The sequence below is a fragment of the Idiotropiscis lumnitzeri genome, chromosome 8, assembly GCF_059441095.1.
Source record: "Idiotropiscis lumnitzeri isolate Australia: NSW breed Sydney's pygmy pipehorse chromosome 8, RoL_Ilum_1.0, whole genome shotgun sequence".
NCBI classification, from domain to species: domain Eukaryota; kingdom Metazoa; phylum Chordata; class Actinopteri; order Syngnathiformes; family Syngnathidae; genus Idiotropiscis; species Idiotropiscis lumnitzeri.
Genome location: NC_142398.1, coordinates 1,807,029 through 1,821,233, shown reverse-complemented (window position 1 = coordinate 1,821,233; position 14,205 = coordinate 1,807,029). Strand labels below are relative to the sequence as shown.

The following is a 14,205-nucleotide window of genomic DNA, read 5'->3' as shown; positions in this document are numbered from 1 at the left end:
TAGCAACCATAGTGACCGATTTGATAGGCAAAAGGGTCACTACATTACGAATTGAATCGGTGACAAAGGCATTCTGGACCAAACTCTGACATCGGTGGTACATGGACTGAACAGCCCAAATTAGTGGGCTCGGCACTCGGTATTCTCGAAAAACACCCCAGAGAACTCGCAGATGGACACGGTCAAAAGCATTCTCTAAGTCTACAAAACACATGTAGACTGGTTAAGTGAATTCTCATGTGCCCCTGAGGACCCTGTCGAGAGTGTAAAGCTGGTTCAATGTTTCATGGCCGAGATGAAAACCACAATGCTCCTCCAAAATCTGAGATTCGTCCTCCCAATGGACACTCTTCTCCAACACCCCAGAATAAACCTTACCAGGGAGGCAGAAGAGTATGATTCCTCTGTAATTGGAACACACACTGCGGTCCCCCTTCTTAAAAAGGGTGATCACCACCCCAGTCTGCCAATCCAGAGGCACTGTCCCAGACGTTTGTGTAATTCTGTGGAGGCATGTCTACCATGACCGCTGCACAACATCCTGAGCCTTTTGGAACTCCGGCGGATTTCATCCACCCCCTTGTTACTACAGAGGAGTGTTTTTCAGAAATCAGAAACCCCTTTATTGTCATTGTGCAGTGTGGCACGAGATTAGAGAGCTCCCCTCTCCAGTGCAATACAACAATAATTTAATTAGATATATAAATTACATTAATTAAAGAATAAATAATGAAATAGAAAATAAACATGAAATTGGATAAACAAAAACACACTATGTCGTCGTTCTGCAAGGTAAGGGTGGTTGTGTGTGTTTGTGAGAGTTAAGCATGGAGATGGCTCTCGGAAAGAAACTGTTTTTCAGTCTATTATTCTTTGATTTGATGCACCTGTAGTGCCTGCCAGAGGGCAACAGGTCGAACAGGTGTGAGTTCGGGTGAGTATCGTCTTTGATGATATTGAGAGCTCTGCTGAAGCACCGGGTGGTGTAGACGTCCGACAGGGAGGGGAGAGAGCAGCCAATAATCCTCTGAGCTGTTTTTACCGTCCTCTGGAGCCTCACTCTGTCTGCCTCAGTCAGAGTGAGTTTAACCAACTCGATTACTTCAACCCCATAGATAGGCGAGTCCACCTTAGAGTCTTCAGGCTCTGCTTCCTCGATGGAAGGCGTTGAAGGAATTTAAGTGGTCTTCGAAGTATTCTCCCTACTGATTCACAACATCCCAAGTTGAGGTCAGAAGCACCCTATATCTATTTTAAACAGTGTTACTAGTGTATTGCCCCAAGACAAGGAGCAATAAGTATACCCACACCTGCTTGGCACCTCTCACCATGGGCAACTACAGTGTGGGAGAGTTTCCAACCCCCCTCAAGAGGACTGGTACAAGATCTGTGTGAAGGTGAGCCCGACTATATCTAGTCTCGCACATCAGGTCAGGCTCCTTCCCTTCCAGAGAGGTGACATTCCATGTCCCAAGAGCTGGTTTCTGTAGCCAGGGATCGCAGCGCCAAGGTCCCTGCCTCTTGCCGCCGCCCGGCTCACAGGGCACAACCTGAACCCTTTGGCCCCTTCCACAGGTTTTGGCCCATGGGAAGGACACGTAACATGTTAACAATTTTTTCCTCTGCAAGACCCCACCTATTTCTGATTGGCTCATCAGTCATCATGCCGAAAGTTAACCAATCTAATCAGTAAAGACTGTAAATACCAGCTATTTAGAGGCAGTGGAGTGTTTCTTGATGAAAATTTTTACACCAGTTGGGATTTAGAAGGGGATATCCATATAATACTCACTGTTAGCGCCATTACACAAATGTTTATATTTTTATGGATAATAATTGCAAATATTTGTTTTTTGCCATTTGTATGTTTGTGAGAAGAAATTATACATTTCTTTGTCTTTAGTAATTATTTTGATTTTGTGGAGTGAAATGTGTCAACATTAGAGGGTGCAATTCTTTATTTACTGTAATGCACGAAGGAGAAAGTGTTATTTGGTTGAAGAAGAAATAAAGATGATGGCGAAGGAGCAACACGGTCTTTATACCGTGCTTCGACCATCAGTGTTTGTTCACGCGGAAAAAGTTGTTTTTATTCGCCATTTGATGAAGAGGTTGAACAACGAAAATAAGAAGAAACTAAAGGAATCTAAAATAACCTCTACACTCACTTTCTCTCGATATGCCTCCTTTTTAGGGAGGAGTGATAGGAATAAAGATTGGCTGGACATGTGATTTGGACAAATCAGACGACCAGTGCAACCCTTCATACTCATTCACACGACTGGATGCGATGTCACAGAAGAATGCTGTCTCACTTGGTTACAATTTCAGGTATCTATACCCACGGTGGAATAGATGTTAAAAAATAATAAATGAGTAATGACTGAAAGAAACGTATACACTGAGCTTTTTCAAAAAGTTTATACATCAGGACTTAAGTAAAATGTCTTTAACTATGAACTATGGCTTGAGCCATTCATCCATCCATTTACTCATGCTTATAGAAATTTGGGTCGCAAGGGCAGGAGGCTTTAGTGGAGAAACCCAGACTTCCCTGTCCATAGCCACTTTATCCAGCTCTTCAGGGGGGATGCCGAGATGTTCCCAGGCCAGTCAGTAGACATAATCTCTCCAGGGTGTCTTGGGATATGCCCGGAACAGCTCATCAGGGAAAAGTCCAGGAGGCATCCCAATCAAATGCCCAAGCCACCTCATCTGGCTCATCTACTCTACGGCTCCACGATGGACAGATACAAACTCCCGTTCCATTCTCCTGTCACAAGACCCCAATGTACTTAAACTCGTCCACTTGGGGCAAACTTCAGAGGGCATGCAACCCTTTTCCAACTGAGGAACAAGGTCTCAGATTAAGTCTTGTTCTTCATCCCTACCACTTCATAGTCTACTGCAAACCGGTCCAGTGAGAGTTGGAGATCGCAGCTTGATGAAGCCAACAGTACCACACCAATTTTGCGACCTATTAATGTGTAGAACTCCAATATCTGTGGTGCGAACAAGTGCAAATAACATTGATGATATTATAAATATTTAATATACATTTGACGTCAAGCTCTTCATCATAGCAGATGTTAGCCGTTTCCGTGTTCTGTTATTAGAGCGTGTGCTAAATTGGTAATGTAGTCGTCGTCTTATTTTATGTCTAGTATTTCTTGGAATTCAACATTTCTGTTCAAAGCTTCTGGCTCTACACTCTAATCGGTTCTAGCCAGACCCAAGGGAAAAGTCAATTGTACACCTAAGCACTTATCTTGGGTCTTCTGACTCTGCATTTCACTTTAGCGATTAGCACGCTTCACGGCTCCTCATTCTCATCCTCTGTAAAAGTTCTTACTTGTTAGTGAGGTACTTTATTTGTCACCATGCAGGAGAGAATCTGCATTATGCAACACTTTTATATAGTACAAATAAAGTTAGTCCTGATGCGGCGCAGGCTACTTAGCGCCTAGCATCCAAGCAGGAAGGAAAAGAAATTACTTAGGGGAGTACGGACAACAGTGTGACATAGACGAGATGCTTTTTTCAACCAGTTCGGAGGTGATTAGTGTGACCTGTTCCCAGTCATATGCCACTGATTTGTGAGCACGGTGGATAAGCACCCGTTAAAAAACTGCTCCTTTTATGATCTCGAAATTGTGTTATCTGAAATCACGATTTCTGTTCCAAAACGACAAATTGTTCAGCCCAACCTCCAACTACAGGCGCCAAGTTGAGGGGGCAATAAGTATGCCCACACCTGTTTGGCCTCTCTCACCATGGCCAACTGAAGAAATTGGAAGAGATTTCAACCCCACTCAAAAGGACTTCCTACCCATTGAGACATCCTACCAATATTGGCTCAGTGCGCTTGTGCTCACGTAACAATGCTGAAAGTGATTTCCCGGGAATTGTGTCACTTTTCATCCTACCTGCCATATGTTAAAAATGATGTCATGTACGGTTGGGATTTGTCATGATCCGCGTCGGGCATGACAGGTTTTTGTTATTGTTTTTTCGTTCCATGCTTTTTGTGTTATTGTTTTGCTTGTTTTCGGGGCGTTTCCCCTCAGCACTCATCCTCGTCAGCCACACACCTGCCCCCCGTTAACAATCACACACCTGACTCCCATCTGCTCCCCTAATCAATGGACTATTTAACCACCCCTTGCCGACAGCTCAGCGTCGGAACATTACTCCATACCAGGACTGGAACGGACGCTTCCCGATCTTGTTCTTGCTCTCGTTCACGTTGTCCCTCAGTATTTGTCACTCTCTTTGTTCCTCGTTCTCGACCGAGTTTAGTCATGTTTTAGTTTGCCCTTTATTTGTTGCACCCTGCCACGTTGTTTGTCTTTGTTTCACTCAGTTAATAAATTCCCATTAAGTTACCCTTATCCCTGCTTCCTCGCATTCTGGGTCCACCTCCTCCTCGCCGACCGGTGACCGAACCTGACAGGATTAAGTTTAGGGTTAGTCAATTCAACCTCCGGTAGGAACGTTTGCACAGGTATGACATTTTGGCAGAACATCAGGTATGTCTAGTCGGAATTTCTCTGCCTCACAAACCAGCTGGGGCTCCTTCCCTGCCAAGGTCACGTTCCACTTCCCAAGAGCCAGCTTCTGTAGCTGGGAATCAGGCCATCAAATGCTCTGACTTTGGCTGCTGCCCAGCTCACAGTGCACCAAACCCTTTTGCCCCACAAGTGGTGAGGTCAAAGAAAGCTATGCCTTCATATATAGCATCGCATATCAACAATTATATGAGTAAAAATATATTTTCAAGTCATCAGCTGGTGACATACAGATTTATGAGCTCTAATTTGTTTTATATAACCCAAGGTTTTGTTTTCTTTATTGGAGGTTTGCCAAATATTATAAGATGGAAAATGGGACTGACTATCGTACACTGGTGAAAGCCTATGCTATAAGGTTTGATGTGCTCGTCAATGGAAATGTGAGTATTGTTGTACATTTTGGTATTCTTTAAAAATGTTTTATTAATTATATTTAGCAATGTGTTTTCCATTTTAGGCAGGCAAGTTCAACATGATTCCCACACTAATAAACATGGTAGCAGCCTTCACTTCAATAGGAGTGGTGAGTGTTGATTATGGAACATAAAATGAAAAGAATTATACAATGAAATTCGAAGAATGATCACCTATAGGCCTATAACACCTGTATATGTATATATATATATATATATATATATATATATATATATACATATACATATATATATATATATATATATATATATATGTATATGTATATGTATATGTATATATATATATATATATATATATATATATATATATATGGCATCCGTCACTACATCATAAATTTTGACCTGGGTGCATTTTATGAATGCCATTCCACATAATTTTGGAGCCATGTGTCACAGCAACTGCATGTGCAAAGCAAGGTTGATTGAGATCACTTTATCAATGCAATTTTATCAATTTACGCTGCAGTTGTACTAAGACTAATGAGGGAGAGTAAGAATTTAACACCAACAATTAAACCATCTACTCACCAACCATCATTTTCAAATGCTCAGCTCTTTTATATTGTGAGTTCATGAATACACTAAATACAGACAAATTTAATCAACATCCTCAATAAGTGAGCTCTGCAGCAACAATGCTGTGCTTAGCTCATGTTGCGATTGTCTCCTTAATATTTTATGTCATTTAGGGTACTGTGCTGTGTGACATAATATTGCTGAACTTTCTAAAAGGAGCAGCATTGTACAAGGCCAAGAAATTTGAAGAGGTAACGTGAATACGTTTTTTGAGTGTTCTAGATGCATGTCCAAGAGCTTGGAACAACATTATATGAAATTAGTGTACTATGGTCAAATATCTTTTAAAACTATGACATACATAGGGTTCGAGTTACAATCACCTCACACACACAGAGTACACACTCATCGCTTCAGAATACATGAGACTTTGCAGATATAATTTGAGGAAAGATAAATATCTTGGGCCCCAAAAATTGTCCACAATGCAATATTCATATGGTGTGATCAATTAATTAATTGTGGGTTATCTAAAGTTTAAATGTCGGTATAAACAACATTGTGATCGACCCCTTATTCCAAATTGCCCACAAGTTTATAATTATAACGAGTGTTTAATCGTATCTGCTACAGGTAATTCAAAATACACCAATAGCATTTTCCCTCTTATCCACTGCTACTGCACTCACTACCAAATTTATACTACTTAAGATGATAATATATCTTTTATCAATCGAGCTATATTGCTCCAACTATTCAAACAAGATATCATGGTGCACTGTATCAAACAGCTTGTCTGGATCAATAACTATCTCCACAAATGATTGTAGTATTAGTGAACTAAATAAAAACACGTTTGCTTTAAAGATTGAAAAACTAACTGAAGCTCGCCTTACATTTATAAAATTACTATAATTCTAGCAAAAAGTCATTTATTTTCGTTTGTCAATTAATATCATACATGCGGTCTCAGGTTCCATTCATTCATCACCTGAACCGCTTATCCCCACAAAGGTCGCTGGTGTGCTGTAATCTACCTTAGCTGATTTTGAACAGGTCCTGAACTAGTCGCAATCACAGGGCAACTGTAGACCAGAGACGGATTTTTATTTTATTTTATTTTTTTATGGAGCTGAGTGCTAAAATGGGAGCGGTACGGAAGTTGGAGTCATTCTGAGCGTGAGCAGGACTGGATGGGAGTCATTTTCACAGGGACGGCATAGTGCGGGATTTTTTTTTCTGTGGGAGTAGGATGGGCGTAAAAATCCATCCTGTAATGTAGAAACTCTCACATTTACACACACAGGACGGTTTTAGAGTATCCAATTAACCTATAATGCATGTTTTCTTGAATGTGGGAGGGAATCTGTTTTGTCGCTCCAGTCCAGTTTATTGTTCAGATGAACACCCAGGTACTTCTAAGTTGAGACCCTCTCAACATCTGTTCACTGGTGCAGGTGGAGAGTGCCGACTCCTGCGTAAATCCACCACCAGCTCTTTAGATTTCCCAGCGTTGATCTGGATGTGGTTCTGTTGACACTTGCAGAGTCATCAGACAACTTCTGCAGGTGATAGGTAGGGGTGTTGTATTTGTAGTCCGAGGTATAGAGAGTAAACAGGAAGGGAGCCAGAAGAGTTCCCTGTGGCGCCCGCATGCTGCAGAGTAGCACGTCAGACACACAGTCCTGTGTCCTCACATACTGTGGCCGGTTTGTGAGAAAATCATGGGTCCATGTAATGAGATGGTGGGCCATGACACAAAACAACAAACCCACCACACAAAGCGAGAGAGAGAGAGATTATGTATTACTTTATTGCCATTTGTGTTGTTGGAATTAGTTACCAAATAAATGCAATTTACAAGGGAATAAACCCTTAATTAACTAACTGTACTCAAGGCATATTCATTTTTATATTCAAGAAAGAAGATATGTGTGTGTGTGTTCAGATCTCAAATTGTGGTGTGTATACAACATGTTTTTGCAATAGCGTACTCGTGACCGCTCCAGTGCCAAATTTGTTGTGTCTGTAGCTCTATTGTCTATGTGGAAATGTTCTTTTTGATATTTGTTGTCTATGAAGTGTTGTTTGTCGTCAGTTGTTGTGTGCAGACTGACTATGTGTGTGCGTTGAAAATCTGGAGTGCAATTCATGATGTCTACGGAATTAAACACCTTTAAACTAGGTAATATATGAATGTAATATGTGAGAATAATATAAAACTAGTGAACACAATCACTTGTCATTACGGTAGGAAGGTGTAAAATTTGCCTTCGCAAATATTCAGTACTGAGTAAATACCAAATTTTATATTACTGTGCACACTACTTCTAGTTGCATTTGATCCATGCTTTTTGTTTAATAAATGCTTAACACCTGTAGCAAATATGGACCTGTTAATGATTGACATTCTGTCACGTAAGTGCTAAGGCTAACACTATAAACATAATACAATCCTTCAGCGTATATATATCTATAGGACTGATGAATACTTAAAATTAAACAGGTCTTATTAGGAGAAGCAAGTGGCAACTTGCCAACTGTTTGTCACTTAAAAAGTCCTTGACAGGTTACGTCAGTCTTGCAAAGCATCTGCAGAATGATGACACCCTGGCCCAATCAAGACTCATTGGTTGATTATGCAGTAAATAAACACCTTTAATGGCCAATGGAACCCGAAAAATTCAACACAATGTAACAATAGCCAGTTGACAAGCCTCAAGAAACTTTGGTTCTCCTGCTCAATGTGGCACTTTTATGTCTAAAAAGGAAACAGTTTCTGTCTAAAGGGGGTTCAGTACTGTTAGATTAAATCAGTGCTTCTCAATTATTTTCTGGTACGCAAGCAAGAAGAGAACAATTCACGCCCCCTCCCAACCCCACCATCCACTCTCCGCCACAACTATAAATAATAGAATTTTGTTGCAAAACAAACCTACTCCGAAGAGTTAAATCCTCATTCTGCACAATGGGGAATGAGAGCGCCACTGCCAATCACTGGAGCGGATGTGCAATTACACATTATTGTAGTACGGGGAAAAAAGCATGTTCCCCAGGGACACACGCACCCCACTCAGCACCGCCCCCCCAACTTTGTTTGGAAGCACACTCCGCTGAGCCCTCTATTTTATTTGGGAATCCCCATCTTAACAATGCTATCTGCCCTAAGGAATCAAGGGTGGGAATAATGTATTCATGGCAATCATGAATGTAAACACATAACAAAGGGCAGTTGTAGACTGAAAGGAGCCACCAGCGTGACTTTTGTTGTCCCAGCATGAAAGTCCATTGTTTCAGAGGTGTCTCAGTCACACCTCCTTTGGTGCAGCCTTGATCCAATCTTCCTGCATTCATCTCCTGAGGGTCTTCTCATCCATATGGTAAAACTTAGGTCACACTGTGGAACAATTCCTTTGCAATACTAATAGAGAAAATATGGGATAACTTATATACATTCACCCTAACACTTATACTCTCATGTTTAGGCAATTTTGAGAATACTTAATAGTATATATGTATAATACATATATTATCCTATTATATTTTTCTTACAGCAAGATTGAGGGCTAGGGCCGGTCAAACACCCGACAAGCAAGCCTGCTAGGAAAATGAGGAACCTCCAAGGATGTTTTTGTCGGAAGCCTGTGGAGCATTAAAGCAACATTCCAGGCTTTACATTCATATTTGACACTTTTATCTTAATTAATTATCTTAATAGTATATAAGTATTATATGTATTGCAAATAGGTTTTATGTTATGTTTCATGTCTGATCATGGTCTTCAGCATGCATTATACATCAATTGATTGGAAGAAGAGTTACAGCTTTTATTTACAAAGTGACAGTTTCTTTTGATTCCTTTGTGGCAAGAATTCTAGAGGAAGACCAAAGAGGAGGTTTATGGATGCAGTTAAAGAGGACATGAAAGTACCGTATTTTCCTGGCCATAGGGCGCTCTTTAAAGTCCCTAATCTTGACCAAAACAAACAAAGCGCCTTGTAAAGCGACGCGCCCATTATATGGACTAAGCATCACTCGCGACCATCAACCCTTTTACTCATTGGGCTGTTCGGAGTGCATGTTAGCACACCCTGCTGGACAAAGTCTGAGTCATCTATGCTTCTAATTGACCGTGACTTATACATTATGTGACTATGGTGTTTGGGTGATGGTGTAGGAGAAAGCTGGACAAAAGGGCAGCTGTCCACAATGTTGTAGTCTGTCTTATAATTTATGTTATTGCAAGCAAGAAACGTCCCAGGTTTAGATAACAGACTGCAAAAAGCACAAAGCACAACAGCACATCTCTCTAAACAGCCATGCACATCTCTCTAAACAGCCATGTGATTGGCTGAGTCTGAGTGGCTCCCAAGAAGCCATTGCTGTAATTGGCTAAGGCTGAGTGGCACCCAAGAAGCCATTGCTATAATCTTTTTGTGTTATTTTTATTTCTTTTGGGTATACAGATGGCATGAGAGATACATGTTTTGTGTTAATCCTATTTCTTTGTTTCATTGTTTGCTTGTATGCTGAGTTTTTTTTTATGGTTTTGATTTGAAACCGTGACTCTATGGAGTGTGGTGACCAGTGAAGTCCCTACCCTGACGTTGTCTAGTAGACGATTGCCAAGAGACCTTTTATAGGTTAGAGTCATTGTTATTGGCAGTGATTCCCAGTAGTTTCATGACACCTGTCATTGAAATGGGGAGATACCTCTGGCAACAAACCCTTAGTGGATTGAGTCCTGGTGAGCTGGCATCAGCTAGCGCGAGCAGCTGAGCTCGCGCGAGGTAGCGCGAGCGAGGCAGCTGAGCGGCCAGCTGAGCGGCCAGCTGAGCTAGCGCGAGCTGCTGAGCTAGCGCCTTGTAGTGCATTAAATACGGAAATAGCACCCTCAACTGGTGTTGCGCCCTTTGATGCAGCGCGTCTTATGGCCGTAAAAATACGGTAGTTGGTTTGAGAGCAGAGGATGCAGAGGACAGGGTTAGATGGTGGCAACTGATTCATTGTGGCGACCCCTTACTTACCCCATTACTTCCTTTTTTCAGAAATCTTTTAACCATTATTCCAGTTTCTCCACTTTTTCAGTAAATATAAGATGGATTCGGTAAAAAGTGTTGTGTTGTCTATTCAGTGAACGAATCACGCTCACATCAATCATCTTTTGAATCAATTTGCAACACTTCTTGCAGTTATCTTAGAAGTCACGCAATGGTTGCATCTACAGCATAACCAAAGTCACACAAACTTCTATCACTTGGACTACCTTTTTCTCTTGCATTCCACTTTTTTTTACACGCACTACTCTCACAATCATTTCCTCCCATGGATACCACCACACCTTCAACCTCTTCCTCCACATAGTATGTCAACAATTTACATCACATAACATACGTCCTTTTCATCATTAGAATCGCTAAGTTTTAACATCACATCCTTACTCTGTTACCCAGCAACGCCCTTTGAAAACCTTTTACCCAACTATTATGTGCAGCCATTCTTTGCTTATACAACTTCTGCATTAAACTTTAATACATTTTAACGTAATCTTTTTACCCTCTACTGTAGCACTTTGATATTTCAAATTATTCTTTTTGATAGACTCATTCACTTCGCTGAAAAGAACTGTCATGCCAATTACTATTCCGTCGATTACAACAACACACACAACATTGAGTCACTAAATTTTAAACATCAATCCCATATTTCTCGCCCTCTGGAAGTTCAACAGTCGATACCACCACACCTTCAACCTCTTCCTCCACATAGTATGTCAACAATTTACATGACTACCTTAGGAAGAAGGCAGAAATTTATCTATTCAAAGAAGGCTTTCTGCTCACAATATGAATGGGCCCAGTCGGACTGTTGAAATTCCGCGAGGACGGAGTCAAAGAAAAACAAACAGCATGCATAAGACCACAGGGTTTCGGCACAAATTGAAAAGGTCTGGGATAACCATTGCCTAATTTTCTTTGTCTTTAATGCTCACTATGCTAATTGTAACTGACAGATGACTGAACATATTCCAGTTAAACTTTTTAATGAATGTCAGAAAGATTAAGTAAGCTATTGATCCTTCACAGAAAGATTGCGAAAGAAGGTCGATTCTGTCAAAAATGGTATAGTTGTTTGCATCCCTCTTGTGTGGCCGTATTATGGTGTCATCGCGAACACTCAACCAGACTGCACGTCAAAGTATTTACTAAGTTTATAGTTGTAATTGCAGTAAATTTTCACATCAATCAATGCTTTATTAGCCTTTACCTTAGTACCCTATACTGTAATGTATAATGAAATGTACCATATTGCGGGTTGAGTTCCGGTTGAGTAGACGCTGTTACGATTGGCTGCCGCTGCTCACCAGTAACTCTCTGTAATTTGTTGGCCGTTTGTTGTTCCTGCTTTATCAGTTTACCATCCCTCCAATTACCGTGATTTTACTTTTTGCCATCAGTGTGTTGAATGATCCCTTTTCTCATTCATTCCACCCACCCATTGCACAGTCGCCGACGTGTCTCCTGTGGCTATAGGTTAGCTTACCTGTCAAAGTCAGCACCTGTCTGCCATGTGGACCAGCAAGCCGGTCTGCTTCTCACACCTCAGCCTGTTCCAGTCCTGTCAACGTGTGTCAGGACTACTTCAATACACTGCCGCTGAACTCTGTTGGATTGACCGGCACATGCCCGAGGGCAACACACAACCACCACTGCTCTTCCACCCAGACATCGGTCGTTGACCCCGTAGGCGATACATCCACCGTGGGTCTCGCCGCTACTTCAACCTCAACTCCTCACACACAATTAAATCCATCTGGTCCAGCTGTCGCCGCCCTTCTAGTAACCCCGGTGACCACGGTATTTTAGCCAGCCTAGCTAGGTCGGCTAACGCCAATGACAGTCTTGTCAACACAGCGGTCCGCTTTGGTTTGCTCAATGTTCGCTCACTCACCAGCAAGGTTCAGCTCATTCAGGAGCTCTTCACCGACCACGGATTGGATTTTCTCTGTTTGACTGAAACATGGCAGCAGCCCAACAACTTTTCACAAGTGAATGAATCCACTCCATCGGACGTTCTCTATACTTCTCATCCCCATGATTACGGTCGTGGGGGGGTCTTGCGATAATCCACCGCGAGAAATGGAAAACACTTCCAGTAACCGTGCCAGTATTTATTTAATTTGAATGCTTGGCTTTATCGCTACCTGGCCCCACCCCCACCATCGTTGGCGTTGTCTACCGCCCTCACAAAACACACAGTGACTTTTTAGATGACTTCTCCACTTTGCTCACAGAGCTGTCCACTCTCTCTCCTAATGTGCTCCTATTAGGAGACTTTAATATTCACATTGAAAACAATAACCTGGCCCTCACCAAAGACTTCTTATCATGCCTGGACAGCTTTGGTCTCAGTCAATTTGTTGATTTTAATCACTGCAAAGACCGTACGTTTGATCTCATCTGCTGTTCTGGTCTCACTCCCTCCAACTGCTTTTCAGAAGAACTGAATATAACTGATCACGTCCTCCTCACATTCAATGTCGCGCTCTGCTTGCCAGCATTTAAGCCCGACCTACTTGCCAATTTTTCTCTACATTTGCACATCCTAATTCCTCAGATTTCGCTGAATTTACCCACAAATCCAAGCCTTCCACCTGCCTACTCGATCCCCTAGTGAAATCCTGCCCTCCCTCACTACTTCCTCTCATCTCTACCATTATTCATTCTTCTCTCTCTACACCGGCATTGTACCATCATTGCTCAAAACTGCAGCTGTCACCCTCATTCTGAAGAAACCTGGTTTAGACCCTAACAACTACAATAACCTCCGCCCAATTTTCAACCAACCATTCATTTCAAAGTCCTAGAAAAAGTTGTCACCACTCAACTCCACTCTCATTTTACCTGCAATGAGCTTTATGAGCCCTTTCAGTCCGGTTTCTGTCCCCTCCACAGCACTGAATCAACTCTACTCAAAGTCACCTCTGATCTCCTCATTGCAGCTGACTCTGGATCACTCTCCACTCTGATCCTCCTTGACCTGACTGCGGCCTTTGATACATTCTCACACACCATCCTCCTCAATAGACTTTCTTCCATCTGCATCACCCACACCGCCTCAAGTTCATCCAGTTAAAATGTTTTTCATACAAGTCCCTCCCAGTCACCTCAGAGTGCCCCAAGGCTCAGTCCTGGGCCCCCTATTATTTGTTATCTACCTCCTTCCCCTTGGCACCATCTTCTGAAAATTCAAGATCTCTTTTCATTGCTTCAATTTCTCTTGCAAACCCAGCAATTCACTCCCTCCCTCCTCCGTCACCTCCTGTTCATCTGAAATCAAGAAGAAAGAAGGAGAAGATGGAATGAGATGATAACAAGTATAGACCTAAGCAAAAACAGCAAGAAGGGCTGGGCAACCATTCGGAAACTAAACTGTGAAGGCAAACCCCCATCCCGGACAGCAGCCGTAACTCCCAACCAGGTCGCAAACCAACTTCTCAAATATGGAAAACCTCAACATAATCCAATAAAACAAACCAAAGCTTACAATAATATAATTAAAGAATGCATAAAACGACATGAAACCCTTCCCCCTTTCACAATAAGAGAACTGACATCAGAAATCAAATTACTTAAAACAAATAAAGCAGTTGGAATAGATGGGATTCACAATGAATTAATAAA

At 41.8% G+C, this 14,205-nt stretch overlaps 1 protein-coding gene across 6 annotated transcripts in view; it reads left to right on the top strand.

Annotated features, from left to right (window-relative positions):
• LOC148331481 (P2X purinoceptor 3-like) overlaps window positions 1-14,205 on the top strand; it is a 109,043-nt gene that overhangs the window by 89,615 nt on the left and 5,223 nt on the right. For 5 of the 6 annotated variants that reach the window (XM_088302289.1, XM_088302288.1, XM_088302291.1 and 2 more), the window contains 4 exons: window positions 2,195-2,331; window positions 4,858-4,951; window positions 5,029-5,094; window positions 5,695-5,772. In XM_088302289.1, coding sequence (XP_088158415.1) covers window positions 2,195-2,331; window positions 4,858-4,951; window positions 5,029-5,094; window positions 5,695-5,772 — 375 coding nt within the window. Of the gene's footprint in view, window positions 1-2,194; window positions 2,332-4,857; window positions 4,952-5,028; window positions 5,095-5,694; window positions 5,773-6,978; window positions 7,191-14,205 lie in introns of those variants that run through there. The other variant, XM_088302290.1, reaches the window with a different exon arrangement.